General features: G+C 41.2%; 1 protein-coding gene across 1 annotated transcript in view; it reads left to right on the forward strand.

Moving 5' to 3' along the window:
* Nucleotides 1-18,208, forward strand: part of LOC139749169 (elongation factor-like GTPase 1) — a 125,355-nt gene that overhangs the window by 56,466 nt on the left and 50,681 nt on the right. Inside the window, exon 5 of the mRNA XM_071662825.1 lies at nt 8,362-8,621. Within this exon, the coding sequence (XP_071518926.1) occupies nt 8,362-8,621 (260 nt within the window). The remainder of the gene's footprint in view (nt 1-8,361; nt 8,622-18,208) is intronic.

Below are 18,208 nucleotides of genomic sequence, written 5' to 3' on the forward strand. Positions count from 1 at the left end.
TCACCCATCTCTCTCCATCCACTTTCAGTTTTACCCATATTAATCTAGAATTTACTTTCTTACACTCTATCACATACTCCCACTACTCCTGTTTCAGGAGTAGTGCTACTCCTTCCCTTGCTGTTGTCCTCTCACTAACCCCTGACTTTACTCCAAAGACATTCCCAAACCACTCTTCCCCTTTACCCTTGAGCTTCGTTTCACTGAGAGCCAAAACATCCAGGTTCCTTTCCTCAAACATCCTACCTATCTTTCCTTTTTTCACATCTTGGTTACATCCACAGACATTTAGACACCCCAATCTGAGCCTTCGAGGAGGATGAGCACTCCCCGCGTGACTCCTTCTTCTGTTTCCCCTTTTAGAAAGTTTAAATACAAGGAGGGGAGGATTTCTGGCCCCCTGCTCCCGTCCCCTCTAGTCGCCTTTTACAACACGTGAGGAATGCGTGGGAAGTATTCTTTCTCCCCTATCCCCAGGGATAATATATATATATATATATATATATATATATATATATATATATATATATATATATATATATATATATATATATGAAAAATGTAAGAAACAATTTAGAAAACAAACTTTTAGCTTGAAATGAATGAAAAAATGAACGTCACATAGAGGTTAAACCATTATGTGACGTTCATTTTTTCATTCATTTCAAGCTAAAAGTTTGTTTTCTAAATTGTTTCTTACATTTTTCATATGTATATATATGTATGTGAGTGTGTGTGTGTGTGTGCGCGCGTGTGTGTGTGTGTGTGTGTGTGTGTGTGTGTGTGTGTGTGTATATATATATGTATATTATCCCTGGGGATAGGGGTGAAAGAATACTTCCCACGTATTCCTCGCGTGTCGTAGAAAGCGACTAGAGGGGACGGGAGCGGGGGGCCGGAAATCCTCCCCTCCTTGTATTAACTTTCTAAAATGGGAAACAGAAGAAGGAGTCACGCGGGGAGTGCTCATCCTCCTCGAAGGCTCAGAGTGGGGTGCCTAAATGTGTGTGGATGTAACCAAGATGTGAAAAAAGGAGAGATAGGTAGTATGTTTGAGGAAAGGAACCTGGATGTTTTGGCTCTGAGTGAAACGAAGCTCAAGGGTAAAGGGGAAGAGTGGTTTGGAAATGTCTGGGGAGTGAAGTCAGGGGTTAGTGAGAGGACAAGAGCAAGGGAAGGAGTAGCAATACTCATGAAACAGGAGTTGTGGGAGTATGTGATAGAATGTAAGAAAGTAAATTCTCGATTAATATGGGTAAAATTGAAAGTTGATGGAGAGAGGTGGGTGATTATTGGTGCATATGCACCTGGGCATGAGAAGAAAGATCATGAGAGGCAAGTGTTTTGGGAGCAGCTAAATGAGTGTGTTAGCGGTTTTGATGCACGAGACCGGGTTATAGTGATGGGTGATTTGAATGCAAAGGTGAGTAGTGTGGCAGTTGAGGGAATAATTGGTATGCATGGGGTGTTCAGTGTTGTAAATGGAAATGGTGAAGAGCTTGTAGATTTATGTGCTGAAAAAGGACTGATGATTGGGAATACCTGGTTTAAAAAGCGAGATATACATAAGTATACTTATGTAAGTAGGAGAGATGGCCAGAGAGCGTTATTGGATTACGTGTTAATTGACAGGCGTGCGAAAGAGAGACTTTCGGATGTCAATGTGCTGAGAGGTGCAACTGGAGGGATGTCTGATCATTATCTTGTGGAGGCTAAGGTGAAGATTAGTATGGGTTTTCAGAAAAGAAGAGTGAATGTTGGGGTGAAGAAGGTGGTGAGAGTAAGTGAGCTTGGGAAGGAGACCTGTGTGAAGAAGTATCAGGAGAGACTGTGTACAGAATGGAAAAAGGTGAGAACAATGGAAGTAAGGGGAGTGGGGGAGGAATGGGATGTATTTAGGGAATCAGTGATGGATTGCGCAAAAGATGCTTGTGGCATGAGAAGAGTGGGAGGTGGGCTGTTTAGAAAGGGTAGTGAGTGGTGGGATGAAGAAGTAAGAGTATTAGTGAAAGAGAAGAGAGAGGCATTTGGACGATTTGTGCAGGGAAAAAATGCAATTGAGTGGGAGAAGTATAAAAGAAAGAGACAGGAGGTCAAGAGAAAGGTGCAAGAGGTGAAAAAAAGGGCAAATGAGAGTTGGGGTGAGAGACTATCAGTAAATTTTAGGGAGAATAAAAAGATGTTCTGGAAGGAGGTAAATAGGGTGCGTAAGACAAGGGAGCAAATGGGAACTTCAGTGAAGGGCGTAAATGGGGAGGTGATAACAAGTAGTGGTGATGTGAGAAGGAGATGGAATGAGTATTTTGAAGGTTTGTTGAATGTGTCTGATGACAGAGTAGCAGATATAGGGTGTTTGGGTCGAGGTGGTGTGCAAAGTGAGAGGGTTAGGGAAAATGATTTGGTAAACAGAGAAGAGGTAGTAAAAGCTTTGCGGAAGATGAAAGCCGGCAAGGCAGCAGGTTTGGATGGTATTGCAGTGGAATTTATTAAAAAAGGGGGTGACTGTATTGTTGACTGGTTGGTAAGGTTATTTAATGTATGTATGACTCATGGTGAGGTGCCTGAGGATTGGCGGAATGCGTGCATAGTGCCATTGTACAAAGGCAAAGGGGATAAGAGTGAGTGCTCAAATTACAGAGGTATAAGTTTGTTGAGTATTCCTGGTAAATTATATGGGAGGGTATTGATTGAAAGGGTGAAGGCATGTACAGAGCATCAGATTGGGGAAGAGCAGTGTGGTTTCAGAAGTGGTAGAGGATGTGTGGATCAGGTGTTTGCTTTGAAGAATGTATGTGAGAAATACTTAGAAAAGCAAATGGATTTGTATGTAGCATTTATGGATCTGGAGAAGGCATATGATAGAGTTGATAGAGATGCTCTGTGGAAGGTATTAAGAATATATGGTGTGGGAGGCAAGTTGTTAGAAGCAGTGAAAAGTTTTTATCGAGGATGTAAGGCATGTGTACGTGTAGGAAGAGAGGAAAGTGATTGGTTCTCAGTGAATGTAGGTTTGCGGCAGGGGTGTGTGATGTCTCCATGGTTGTTTAATTTGTTTATGGATGGGGTTGTTAGGGAGGTAAATGCAAGAGTCTTGGAAAGAGGGGCAAGTATGAAGTCTGTTGGGGATGAGAGAGCTTGGGAAGTGAGTCAGTTGTTGTTCGCTGATGATACAGCGCTGGTGGCGGATTCATGTGAGAAACTGCAGAAGCTGGTGACGGAGTTTGGTAAAGTGTGTGGAAGAAGAAAGTTAAGAGTAAACGTGAATAAGAGCAAGGTTATTAGGTACAGTAGGGTTGAGGGTCAAGTCAATTGGGAGGTGAGTTTGAATGGTGAAAAACTGGAGGAAGTGAAGTGTTTTAGATATCTGGGAGTGGATCTGTCAGCGGATGGAACCATGGAAGCGGAAGTGGATCATAGGGTGGGGGAGGGGGCGAAAATTTTGGGAGCCTTGAAAAATGTGTGGAAGTCGAGAACATTATCCCGGAAAGCAAAAATGGGTATGTTTGAAGGAATAGTAGTTCCAACAATGTTGTATGGTTGCGAGGCATGGGCTATGGATAGAGTTGTGCGCAGGAGGATGGATGTGCTGGAAATGAGATGTTTGAGGACAATGTGTGGTGTGAGGTGGTTTGATCGAGTAAGTAACGTAAGGGTAAGAGAGATGTGTGGAAATAAAAAGAGCGTGGTTGAGAGAGCAGAAGAGGGTGTTTTAAAATGGTTTGGGCACATGGAGAGAATGAGTGAGGAAAGATTGACCAAGAGGATATATGTGTCGGAGGTGGAGGGAACGAGGAGAAGAGGGAGACCAAATTGGAGGTGGAAAGATGGAGTGAAAAAGATTTTGTGTGATCGGGGCCTGAACATGCAGGAGGGTGAAAGGAGGGCAAGGAATAGAGTGAATTGGAGCGATGTGGTATACAGGGGTTGACGTGCTGTCAGTGGATTGAATCAAGGCATGTGAAGCGTCCGGGGTAAACCATGGAAAGCTGTGTAGGTATGTATATTTGTGTGTGTGGACGTGTGTATGTACATGTGTATGGGGGGGGTTGGGCCATTTCTTTCGTCTGTTTCCTTGCGCTACCTCGCAAACGCGGGAGACAGCGACAAAGTATAAAAAAAAAAAAAAAAAAAATATATATATTATTTATTACATTTTTTTTTATTATACTTTGTCGCTATCTCCCGCGTTTGCGAGGTAGCGCAAGGAAACAGACGAAAGAAATGGCCCAACCCCCCCATACACATGTATATACATACGTCCACACACGCAAATATACATACCTACACAGCTTTCCATGGTTTACCCCAGACGCTTCACATGCCCTGATTCAATCCACTGACAGCACGTCAACCCCGGTATACCACATCGCTCCAATTCACTCTATTCCTTGCCCTCCTTTCACCCTCCTGCATGTTCAGGCCCCGATCACACAAAATCTTTTTCACTCCATCTTTCCACCTCCAATTTGGTCTCCCACTTCTCCTCGTTCCCTCCACCTCCGACACATATATCCTCTTGGTCAATCTTTCCTCACTCATGCTCTCCATGTGCCCAAACCATTTCAAAACACCCTCTTCTGCTCTCTCAACCACGCTCTTTTTATTTCCACACATCTCTCTTACCCTTACGTTACTTACTCGATCAAACCACCTCACACCACACATTGTCCTCAAACATCTCATTTCCAGCACATCCATCCTCCTGCGCACAACTCTATCCATAGCCCTCGCCTCGCAACCATCCAACATTGTTGGAACCACTATTCCTTCAAACATACCCATTTTTGCTTTCCGAGATAATGTTCTCGACTTCCACACATTCTTCAAGGCTCCCAGAATTTTCGCCCCCTCCCCCACCCTATGATCCACTTCCGCTTCCATGGTTCCATCCGCTGCCAGATCCACTCCCACATATCTAGAACTCTTTACTTCCTCCAGTTTTTCTCCATTCAAACTTACCTCCCAATTGACTTGACCCTCAATCCTACTGTACCTAATAACCTTGCTCTTATTATTCACATTTACTCTTAACTTTCTTCTTTCACACACTTTACCAAACTCAGTCACCAGCTTCTGCAGTTTCTCACATGAATCAGCCACCAGCGCTGTATCATCAGCGAACAACAACTGACTCACTTCCCAAGGTCTCTCATCCCCAACAGACATTATACTTGCCCCTCTTTCCAAAACTCTTGCATTCACCTCCCTAACAACCCCATCCATAAACAAATTAAACAACAATGGAGACATCACACACCCCTGCCGCAAACCTACATTCACTGAGAACCAATCACTTTCCTCTCTTCCTACACGTACACATGCCTTACATCCTCGATAAAAACTTTTCACTGCTTCTAACAACTTGCCTCCCACACCATATATTCTTAATACCTTCCACAGAGCATCTCTATCAACTCTATCATATGCCATCTCCAGATCCATAAATGCTACATACAAATCCATTTGCTTTTCTAAGTATTTCTCACATACATTCTTCAAAGCAAACACCTGATCCACACATCCTCTACCACTTCTGAAACTACACTGCTCTTCCCCAATCTGATGCTCTGTACATGCCTTCACCCTCTCAATCAATACCCTCCCATATAATTTCCCAGGAATACTCAACAAACTTATACCTCTGTAATTTGAGCACTCACTCTTATCCCCTTTGCCTCCTATATATATATATATAGAAAGAATACTTCCCACGTATTCCCTGCGTGTCGTAGAAGGCGACTAAAAGGGAAGGGAGCGGGTGGCTGGAAATCCTCCCCTCTCGTTTTTTTTTTTAATTTTCCAAAAGAAGGAACAGAGAAGGGGGCCAGGTGAGGATATTCCCTCTAAGGCCCAGTCCTCTGTTGATAACGCTACCTCGCTAATTCGGGAAATGGCGAATAGTACGAAAGAAAAGAAGAAATATATATATATATATATATATATATATATATATATATATATATATATATATATATATATATATATATATATATATATATTATCCCTGGGGATAGGGGATTAAGAATACTTCCCACGCATTCCTCACGTGTCGTAGAAGGCGACTAAAGGGGACGGGAGCGGGGGGCCAGAAAACCTCCCCTCCTTGTATTTTAACTTTCTAAAAGGGGAAACAGAAGGAGTCATGCGAGGAGTGCTCATCCTCCTCGAAGGCTCAGATTGGGGTGTCTAAATTTGTGTGGATGTAACCTAGATGAGAAAAAAGGAGAGATAGGTAGTGTGTTTGGGGAAAGGAACCTGGATGTTTTGGCTCTGAGTGAAACGAAGCTAAAGGGTAAAGGGGAAGAGTGGTTTGGGAATGTCTTGGGAGTAAAGTCAGGGGTTAGTGAGAGGACAAGAGCAAGGGAAGGAGTAGCACTACTCCTGAATCAGGAGTTGTGGGAGTATGTGATAGAGTGTAAGAAAGTAAATTCTAGATTGATATGGGTAAAACTGAAAGTTGATGGAGAGAGATGGGTGATTATTGGTGCATATGCACCTCGGCATGAGAAGAAAGATCATGAGAGGCAAGTGTTTTGGGAGCAGCTGCATGTGTTAGTGGTTTTGATGCACAAGACTGGGTTATAGTGATGGGTGATTTGAATGTAAAGGTGAGTAAGGTGGCAGTTGAGGGAATAATTGGTATACATGGAGCGTTCAGTGCTGTAAATGGAAATGGTGAAGAGCTTGTAGATTTATGTGCTGAAAAAGGACTGGTGATTGGGAATACCTGGTTTAAAAAGCGAGATATACATAAGTATACGTATGTAAGTAGGAACGATGGCCAGAGAGTGTTATTGGACGTGTTAGGGTGGGGAGGGGGCGAAAATCCTGGGAGCCTTGAAGAATGTGTGGAAGTCGAGAACATTATCTCGGAAAGCAAAAATGGGTATGTTTGAAGGAATAGTGGTTCCAACAATGTTGTATGGTTGCGAGGCGTGGGCTATGGATATAGTTGTGCGCAGGAGGATGGATGTGCTGGAAATGAGATGTTTGAGGACAATGTGTGGTGTGAGGTGGTTTGATTGAGTAAGTAACGTAAGGGTAAGAGAGATGTGTGGAAATAAAAAGAGCGTGGTTGAGAGAGCATAAGAGGGTGTTTTGAAATGGTTTGGGCACATGGAGAGAATGAGTAAGGAAAGATTGACCAAGAGGATATATGTGTCAGAGGTGGAGGGAACGAGGAGAAGTGGGAGGCCAAATTGGAGGTGGAAAGATGGAGTGAAAAAGATTTTGTGTGATCGGGGCCTGAACATGCAGGAGGGTGAAAGGAGGGCAAGGAATAGAGTGAATTGGATCGATGTGGTATACCGGGGTTGACGTGCTGTCAGTGGATTGAATCAGGGCATGTGAAGCGTCTGGGGTAAACCACGGAAAGCTGTGTAGGTATGTATATTTGCGTGTGTGGACATATGTATATACATGTGTATAGGGTGGGTTGGGCCATTTCTTTCGTCTGTTTCCTTGCGCTACCTCGCAAACGCGGGAGACAGCGACAGAGTATAATAAAAAAAAAAAGTATAGCTCCAGTAATTAGGACATTACTAAGAAGATTAGCATGGCCCCATTGAAAGGACGTCATGCAAATCTTAATCATTCCATTTTTTGAGATGAATTTTGAATAAACCTGACTAAAGTATATTAAAGGGTTTATGCCCAGGGGTTAGTCTGGTTTGAAAGTTTTTCTCTAACTCTTCTCTTTCATGTGGGTATGCTTGCAGTGCCCAAAAGGAAGACTGTAAAGGAGAGAAATGGTAGGTTTTGAAGGTTGGAATATTTTTTCAATTTGAAATAGTGTCCTGCGAGCCATTTTTCCAGTTTTTACCCTGCCAACCTTCCCCACATTTTACAGAAAACCTCTTACCTTCTTTGACCACTTTAAACTAGTATGCTCAATCTGGAAAATGTATGAGCTGTGAGCAGTCAATAGAAAAATTTCCAGTTATGTCAGCCTCATGGATGTTGCTGATTGGTGTTAAGCAGATCTGTCAAGACAAGGATATTGCTGTGGATGCCTCAGAGTTGTTTGCAGAGGGTAAGTTTAACCTGCTGCCAAATATAGGGCTATACAAGCCCTAGTTGATATATTACAAAAATATGTCAGTCATTGCTAACAGGACACCACTTCAGAAAAAAAATCAGCCTTCAAAATCTGCATTTCTTTTAAAATTATCTTTGTTTGCACATCATATCTAGAATGTAATAAGTCTTTATGTGAACTTTTAAAGATTTCTAAAGGATTATTTCCTTATCAAGAATATAGAATATGTAAATTGAGTGAATTAATGATAGTTTCCTCAGCCCTCTATTCATTAAGAATTCCTTGATTTTCTGTAATGATTTCATTATTAACCTTTTTTCTAGGTTAATGCATACATGGCTGAACTCTTCAACACAGCTGTCTTGGGTAAAACTTCTGAAGAAGTGGAAAGACGCCAGAAAGCTGAACGAGAAAGGAAGATATCAGAGAAGGAGAGGAAAGCCTCTGAATCAGAAGAAACACCCGAAGCCCAGCATATTTTTGCTGACTGGGGTATTGACCCCATAGATGACTCTGAGCTTTACTTCTCACCAGAACAGGGCAATGTAATCTTTGCAAGTGCTTATGATGGATGGGGCTTTGGGTAAGTTTCTTGTGTTACTGTCACATATTTTGAGGTTGTCAGCACTGCTGTCGGATCATGATAAAACTGTAAGACAGACAAGTTTGTCACTTCATGTCCGTTATACAAAAGTGCTACTCTACTATGAGAATCTTATAACTCTTTTGTGTCTCCCACATCATTCTGTTAAATGCTCTCCTTAGGTCATTAAAAGCTTCTTACTTTTATTTTATTTTTTTTTTTCATACTATTCGCCATTTCCCGCATTAGCGAGGTAGCGTTAAGAACAGAGGACTGGGACTTTGAGGGAATATCCTAACCTGGCCCCCTTCTCTGTTCTTTCTTTTAATAAAAAAAAAAAAGACTATGTCTTTATATATTGTGTATACTGACATACAGAATAGTGCATATACAAATAAAATTCTGGTGCAGTCTTGTATGTATTTGTGTACATACATAATACATTTGCATAAAGCTTAAGCTTTCCATATAAAGACTCTTTCACATGTATATTCATGATATTGGTAATGGCCTTTATTGCAAGATTTCTAGATTCGCAGATGTTACGTAGTTGGAAAATGAATCTACAACAGAAACTATACATTTGCAGTCTCAAACTGATATAGTCATACTGATGAACTTGGCTGACTGGTGGCAAATGAATTTTGGTTTTGATAAGTGCATGGTATTACATATAGGTATTAAGATTAAAAGGCAAGCTACAATATGAATTCTGTTGAGTTATAAAGTTAAATGAGGAAGGGACTTGTTTGTGATAATTGCTGGTGACCTAAAGTCAAGTAAGCAGTAAATAAGATGAACAAAGTTCTTGGGTTCTGAGGCAGAGCCTTGGAATTTGTCTCGGGGAAATAAATCTCTTTCTTTACAATTCACTGGTGCATCCCTATCTTGAATATTGTGTTCAGTTTTGGTAAACCTACTTGAGGAATGATACAAACAGAATGGAAAAGTACAAAGATAAGCTACCAAGATAACTTCCAGACTGAGAAACAAATTCCATGAGAACCAACTAAATGAATTAAATCTATTTAGCTTAGAGAAGGAGGTTAAGAGGTGATCTAACACAAGTATTCAGAAAGATTTGTCTGATTTCACATGTGGTTATGTATGTAAACTCATGGGCAAACGGTTAACTGCAAATAAGGCAGAGTGCTTTTTCTTCAGCAGTTTTGTTGATATATTGAATGACTTACCATTTAGATTGTTGAAAGCATTACCATAGATACATTTAAGCTTAGACCTGATTACTATTTCGCTTCAAATCCACGACTGAATTATTTGCATCTTTTTTGCTACAATAAGATCAGTTTACTGGTCCTCCTCTTTGAAAATCTCTATGGCTTTTTACTTCTTTCATGTTAATTTGTGAGTTTCTGTTCTCTTCCACTATCACAAACAGTCTTGTTATGACCCAGGTGTCTGTTGCTGTTTAAATTCATTTGTATTCAATAGTATATAGACACATCTTATTTCTGTCATACTAGTTCACTGTTTCCTATTTTGGCGAGGTAGTGCCAGGAACAGACAAAGAAAGACCTCATTTGTTCTTATTCATTCTCCAGCTGTCACGTGTAATTCACTGAAACCACAGCCCCCTATCCACAACCAGGCCCCACATATCTTTCAGTGGTTTCACCTGGCTTCTTCATATGCCCTGGTTTAGTCTGATGTTCCCCCCTGTGTACCACATTGCTCCAGTTCACTGTTTCTCATGCACAGCTTTCTTCCCCCTGCATGTTCAGGCCCTGAGCTCTTTTTACTCCATCCTTACATCTCCAGATTGATCTCCCCTTTCTCCTTTTCCCCTCCACTTCTGACAGATGTATCCTCTTTACTCTTTAAATGCTACCAGAGAACTGATGTGGTGAATGGAGAGCGTGGCATTTGTAGCATCAGTAACCCATGATGGGCTGCCAGCTGGACTTATGTCATATCATGATAGCTTGTCTTTTAGTGAAAATGGGAGCAATTTAGGTGTCTGTGTATATCAAGATCATTATTGCAAATTTGCTACATTGTGACACTGTTGTACTAATCTCCCTCATTTATACCAAAAGCTGTATTGCTAGAAGGGGTTGGTATAAGCAAGTACTTGTGTATGTGGTAAAAATGGGTCCTGATATGCCCAACCAGTGACTAATTCACCATTCTGATGGAAATTCTGAACAAATATTTTGTGTTTAGTCTTTAATAGTTGTCTAACAAAATAGTCTGAATGATATTAACTATCTATCTATCTGTATCTCTGATGTAGGAAGGAGGATAGTATGTTTAGTATAGACCTGTGGGACCATTTTAGTCATGATAGTTCTCTGTACACTAGGAATGGTCTTCACTTAAATGGGATAGGGAAAACCTGCCTTGGCAGAGTATTGGATGGGAACACAAGCTTTTTTTTTCAATAGAGATAAACTACTCAGGAGAGCAAATCTTGGTCGAGCTAATGAAGGAACTAGGAGAACGGTATAGTATGAGGGGGTAACTGTTGGGGGGAAGGGTCGATGCATGGGGAATCTGAGTGTGAAAGGGATCTGAGTAACAAGGTGTCCAGTTTGACCAGTATAAGGGTAGCACTAAAGGATGGTTGGGACCTTGGCAGTAGGGATCCTCTGGAATTAGCGGTAACCTAACAGGTGGAGGAATTAGCAAAGGAAGGTCAAGTAGGGTCAGTTGGGGACAACTCAGGCTGTATAAGCAGTGGGTTAGCACAGCTATAGGTAAACTCTCAGGTAACTTTCAGGACCAAGGCTGGTAATGTCCAGTGCTGAGGGGGTCAGAGTAAGGTGGCGAACCCAATGCAGATGAAGAACCGTCTCTCTCCCGCAAATTCAATCCAGAAATCAACTCTAAGGAAAATAAGTCTAATAGCATACACAAATGCCTGGAGCATCATTGCAAAGCATGATGAGCTTATATCCTAGGATGCAGTTAATGAAAAACTGAACATTATTGCAGTCTCAGAAACATGGGTAAACTCTGAGAATAAACACTTACTCACCAAGTTAGCAATACCTAGATGCAAACTATTTATGAAAGATCACTTATACAGGGTAGGTGATGGAGTTTTGATCTACACTGATAGCACTCTCGGTGCTATTAAGATAAGCAAAGTAGAAACACACACATCTGACTCGCTTTATATTGACATTACTGACATTTCAAAAGTAAACTACATCTCAGCATTATTTATGGACCTCCTAAGCAAAAAGATGTCAATAAGATGCTATACAGTGAAATCAGAACTATAGGAAACAGTAAAGAGGTTATAATGGTTGGAGACTTCAATAGTCCAGACATAAACTGGAACACGTTAACAGGTGACCAAGAGGGAACAAGACTAACGCAACTTATTGAAGACGCTTCTCTAGAACAGTTAAGTAGAAAACCAACTGGAGGTAAAAATATTCTTGATCTTGTCCTCACCAGTGACACAAACTAAATCAACCCTTGTGTAGTGACTTTATTTATTATATAATTTTGCAATCCTTACAATTTATAATGGCATCAAGTGATTGTAAGAAGTGCAATGAAAGCAGGTATTCTGTCCTCACTTTATTATAAAGAAGTATCCTTTCACAGGGGAGGGATGGCATTACCTCTATCTCAGTCTGACTCCTGCCTCCAGTTGCTCGCCCTGACAAGTGTTGCCATGCTGCTGGGTGCCAGCTACCCAACTGTCATACCACACGCTAAACCCTACACCCACTCATGAGATTTTGGTGACTAGATGTGACTTTTGTGACAAAAACAAAAACAAGAAAAGATTGAAATTAAAATTCAACAAGGCATAAGGCAAATATACACACAAATCACTGCTCAACAACAATGGATTTCTTTTACTTGTGAGTAGAACGAAAATGAAATAACAAATTAGTGTGTTCACTCTTGACAGTGGCCACCACAAACATAATCTTGCAAGTGTTCAGGGCAGTATCTCACACAGTGAGGCCATCGCTGCCTGAGGCTGGGTATTGCCACAATTGGGGGCAAAGCTACTGCTGGTGGGTACTCCCCTTGACTTACGGTTGTTGTGGGGATTGGCAAAACCCAGGAGCATAGGTGACGTCGGTTTTGCAAAGACAGGCTGGAACTGCCATCCAGCTTTACTTAGTATTGTCTAGGCAGCTTCACATCCACTACCATGCCCAACTTGTCCCACACCTTCGAAGCAGTGTCCTGCATGCAGACAGGAGTGCCCGTTGACAGCTGGGGCAGCATAGCAATGTCACCTGCTGGGCAGCCCTGCATGCAAGCTTAGCTGTGTGTTATTGCCCACTCCCTGTTTTTCTCCTTTGCCGCTTTATCGGATAATGTTGCTGGGGCACCAGGACACCATCTTGCAACTGTCTTCCTGCTGCCAGTTGTTTGTGTGACTTATCTCCCTCTCTTAGGGGGGGGTGTTGAGATATTGCTAGCCTGAGTTGCTTTGCTGTTGTGCAGGCTACCTCCAACACCCATGTTGCCCCTCAACACCCATTTGGCTGCCTTTACTGCTGCTTTGGCACATCCATTGGAATGGAGGAATTGGGCTGAGGAGATGCTGGCCATGATTCCTTGTTTTTTACAGAAAGCTTCCATCTCCTCGCTGTCTAGATTTGTTCCCCTGTCTTAGGTGATTTCCTTGAGTGCGCTGCATCTCCTGAAGAAGGTGAGCAGCCTTGTAATAACTTGGGATTTTCCTGTGTACGTTCGAATCATACTCACTGCACTTTGTAAGAGGTGCAATGAAAGCAGGTAGTCTGTCTTTACTTTATTGTAAAGAAGTATCCATTCACAGGAGAGTGGTAGCATCACCTCAGTCTCAGTCTGACTCCTGCCTCCAACTGCCTGGTGAGTGTTCTCACACTGCTGGGTGCCCGCCTCCCAACTATTGTACCACACACGAAGCCCTACAGTGATAGAGGAGTTAAAAGAAAGCTTGTAAACAAATGTAGCACAGACTTTCAGCATTAGTGGACACCCCTTCCCCCTGTTAGTTCATTAAATTGAAGGTTTACTGTAATTCAAAACCATCTTTGATGAATAGGAGAATAGAAGGACTAATTTGCCAAAAGAAGAAAACAAGGAATTCAAATCAGTGGGAAGCAATGAAAATCACCAGAGTAAATACGAGGAAGAAAAAAGAATTTCCTTGAAAGTTAAGAATAATCCTAAAGAATTCTTAAAATGTACAAGACAAAGGAAGACAGTTACACAAGGAATTGAACCATTATGAAATGAATGTGATACACAAATTACTGACAACATGGAAATGGCTACCATACTGAATTATTCTTTTAACTCTGTTTTCTTAATTGAAGAAACATATCAAATGCCGCATCCAGTGTAAATATTTCAAAGATCTGATGATGAAGAGTTGAAGTTTATAGAAATAAAGAGCTCTGAAGTACTTAAACATCTGAACCAACTGAATCCTAACAAATCCAATGGCTCAGATAACTTAGCTCCAAGATTTTGGAAGGTCAGGTGACAGCTGATATACCTCGTATCAAAAATATTCAACAAATCTCTATTGGATGGTCAGGTGCCAACTGGAAACTAGCAAATGTTACTCCTATATATAAAAAAAGGAGACAAAGTGTGCCTTGAACTACTGTCATATTAGCCTTACATCAGTGTTAGGTAAAATGATGGAAAAAATTAATTGATAAAATTGTCACATTTCTAGATCAAAAGATGATATTGGACCACCAACATGGTTTCACTTATAGAAAAGCCTGCCTGACAAATTTTCTGGAATTTTTCAATGTTATTTATCTGAATTGGGACAAAACAGTACCGTTTGATGTAGCATATTTAGATTTCCAAAAGGCTTTTGATAAGATACCCCACAAGAGACTTTTACATAAACTCAAAGCACAGAGTTTGGTGAAGAATTCTGTACATGGATAGACTGGCTAACTGGAAGAAAGCAACGTGTAGTATTAAATAGCAAAGCCTCAGATTGGCTGAACGTAATGAGTGGTGTGCCACAGGAGTCGGTCCTAGGTCCCATTCTTTTCACGATATACATTGATGACCAAAAACTTGGTCTCATATCTAAGATCTCCAAATTTGGTGACAGTATTAAACCAGGAGGTAGAGCTGTAAACGGGCAGAACTGGGAACTGATTTAAAGAGATCTTAACTTATTTGCATAGTTGTCAGACAGAAGGCAATTGAAGTTTAATGTAGACAGGTGTAAAGTTATGCATTTTGGAGACAAGAATATACATTACAACTACAAAGTATTCAGAAACTTGCTAAGTAAATAAAGCAAATGACCTTGGAGTTGTCATTAGCAACAATTAGCTGTACACTAAATAGTGTCAAGCAGCATGTAAAAAAGGCAACCAAATCTTAGGTTTCATAGCCAGGAACATAGATTACAAGACACCAGAAACAATTCGCACACTATAATCCTCAAGTAAGACCACACCTTGAATATGCAGTCCACATTTGGTCCCCAAACAATATAAAAGACAAGGAAAGATTAGAGCAAGTACAAAGATGCGTGACAAAATTGATCTCGTCCCTTAGAAATCTTGCATACAAAGAGAGGCTTAAATGTTTGAATCTCTTCTATACAAAATGTAGACTTTGCAGCAACTTAAACCAAGTATTCAAAATTCTGAACAAGTTCAGTTATGTAAATCACGAACAACTTTTTGAAATACAAGAAAATATGGTTACCAGGACAAATGAAATAAAACCCAAAGCTTAAAGATGTTGTATGGACGTGGGAAAAAGATTCTTTTCCTATAGGTGTGTTGAGCACTGCAATAAGTTGCCATTAGATGTAGTGAATGCTAAGACTATAGATACCTTCAAAAGTCATTTAGACAAATGATTCATTAATTTAGATATACTCTGAGAAACCCCCCAGAAATAAACTGTATAAATGAGTGATAACAGTGACAGTAGAAGGCTAATATGCAGCAACAGGGAGTCACTGATAGCTGAAAAACTGCTGAGCGGAATTACATTTTCTTGTCAAGTTTAACTACCTTTTTTTCAGACAACCCAGTTGTGGGCCAATTAGGCTTCCTGTTGTCTGTCTTTCTCATGTAAACTCACATAAACTGGAACTCCCTCAAAGGGTTGGCCATGGCAATAGAGTCTCCATAACTAGTGAACTCCAGTGCTGCTTCTTAGCATTTAGTGCTTCACCCTTAACAGGCCACTAGCAGAGAATAACTCTAGTGCTGTGTTTGCAGAGGCTCCTACCTAATGTTCCTGCTGATTATTTGTAGCTAATGCTGTTACCTACTCCTTATACCTAACATTTCTACCTAATGCTGCTGCCTAAATGTTCCAACTTACTACTTCTATCTATTCCTCATACCATTTTGCCAAAAGGCAGGGCTAGAACATAATGCTCACCACAGGAAAATCCAGTTACGCAGAATGAGCTGTGTGTGTTGAGTGTTGTCAAGTGTTATGTATGACAAGGAGAGACTGTTTGTTTGTAGACAGAGTGCTAGTAGTCCACATTTGGGTGAGACAAAGAAAAGACAGCTGCCTGGGTCAGAGTGCAACTTTTACAACCACTGAAGTGCTGGTTCACTAACCCTCCCAATACCCAAGTGGATAGTACTGGTAATATACCTCTTTGTTCATTGGCTGCATACCAACTACTTCCTACTGTGATATCAACTGAACAGTATTGTTACCAATCATAATAGAATGATGGATAAGATATGGTGAGCCTGAGATAGATTAGAGTATGAATGATCAAATTGGCAGGGTGGTAGGCTGGATATGATGCTCTTCCCACCTGGCTGCCACTCTTCATGGCAGGCCAGTACAGTCATTCTTAATCATCATACCCCACACCAACTCTCCTAGACCACCCCCAACAATACCTATTCTGATCATCTCTTCACCACACCAACTCGACCACACTGAACACCATTTGTGAGCCACTCTTCCTACCTCACTCTCCCTCTCTCTTGATCCACATTCCACACTCCCTGTCTTGATTTACACCCTTCTTGATGCATACCCCATACCCTTACTCTTGGTTCACACCAATACGCTTTTTTGATTCATAGCCCACATCATCTCTCTTGATCCAAACTCCATACCATCTCTCTTGACTCATATCCCACACCATCTTTCTTGATCATGGACCCCACTCCAGCTTCCATGCTTCACTCCTCACACCTCTCTTGATCCATGCCCCATGCTATCTCAATTGATCCATATGCCACATCATTTTTCTCTTGATAGACACCCCACATCATCTTTCATGACTCACAACTTATACCTCTGCATGCCTCCCTACTACTTGCCACTCTTGCATTATTGACCCACTGTTGTATAAGGATTCCCTGTTTACCTCACCCATGGGACTTGTTGTTTAATCTTTGTAGAATTCAGTTTTTTTTTCAGAACAAAATTATTGAATATGATATCTCTCTTAGTGTATTTGTCCTGAAATTGAATGTTAATTCATAAGATTTCTTAGTGTAGACAATTTTGCAACAGAAAGATTTGGGTTGTATTGCCTCTGTGAGAGGGATGAATGGCCCATTGGTTAAGGTTAGTCTGAAATTACCCAGCTCCTATGCCACCACTACCTAAAGTCTTTCCCTCAGCTTCACTTATGGGATTGACTATTTACTTTTGTTGAAATGAATTATCATTTCTGTCAACTGTGAATGTGATGGGATTCTGTACCAGTTAGAAAATGACATAAATGCTGTGTATGCCACGGCTTTTGCCAGTGATTGCCCTTGTAATTGCCCGCTATTGCTGCATGCAGTTTTTGAAACTTTTTTTTTACTTTATTACTGTGTCTACATTATTTACTTCAGTTTTTCATGAAAACCAGGTGGGTGGATCCTTGGGTAGTGGGTCTCCAAGTTGTGAGAATTGGTGTATATGTGCACTTTTGCTAGTTTTTTTTTTTTTTTTTTTTTTTTATATACTTTGTCGCTGTCTCCCGCATTTGCGAGGTAGCGCAAGGAAACAGACGAAAGAAATGGCCCAACCCCCCCCCATACACATGTACATACACACGTCCACACACGCAAATATACATACCTACACAGCTTTCCATGGTTTACCCCAGACGCTTCACATGCCTTGATTCAATCCACTGACAGCACGTCAACCCCTGTATACCACATCGCTCCAATTCACTCTATTCCTTGCCCTCCTTTCACCCTCCTGCATGTTCAGGCCCCGATCACACAAAATCTTTTTCACTCCATCTTTCCACCTCCAATTTGGTCTCCCTCTTCTCCTCGTTCCCTCCACCTCCGACACATATATCCTCTTGGTCAATCTTTCCTCACTCATTCTCTCCATGTGCCCAAACCATTTCAAAACACCCTCTTCTGCTCTCTCAACCACGCTCTTTTTATTTCCACACATCTCTCTTACCCTTATGTTACTTACTCGATCAAACCACCTCACACCACACATTGTCCTCAAACATCTCATTTCCAGCACATCCATCCTCCTGCGCACAACTCTATCCATAGCCCACGCCTCGCAACCATACAGCATTGTTGGAACCACTATTCCTTCAAACATACCCATTTTTGCTTTCCGAGATAATGTTCTCGACTTCCACACATTTTTCAAGGCTCCCAAAATTT

The sequence above is a fragment of the Panulirus ornatus genome, chromosome 6 (genome assembly GCF_036320965.1).
Source record: "Panulirus ornatus isolate Po-2019 chromosome 6, ASM3632096v1, whole genome shotgun sequence".
NCBI classification, from domain to species: domain Eukaryota; kingdom Metazoa; phylum Arthropoda; class Malacostraca; order Decapoda; family Palinuridae; genus Panulirus; species Panulirus ornatus.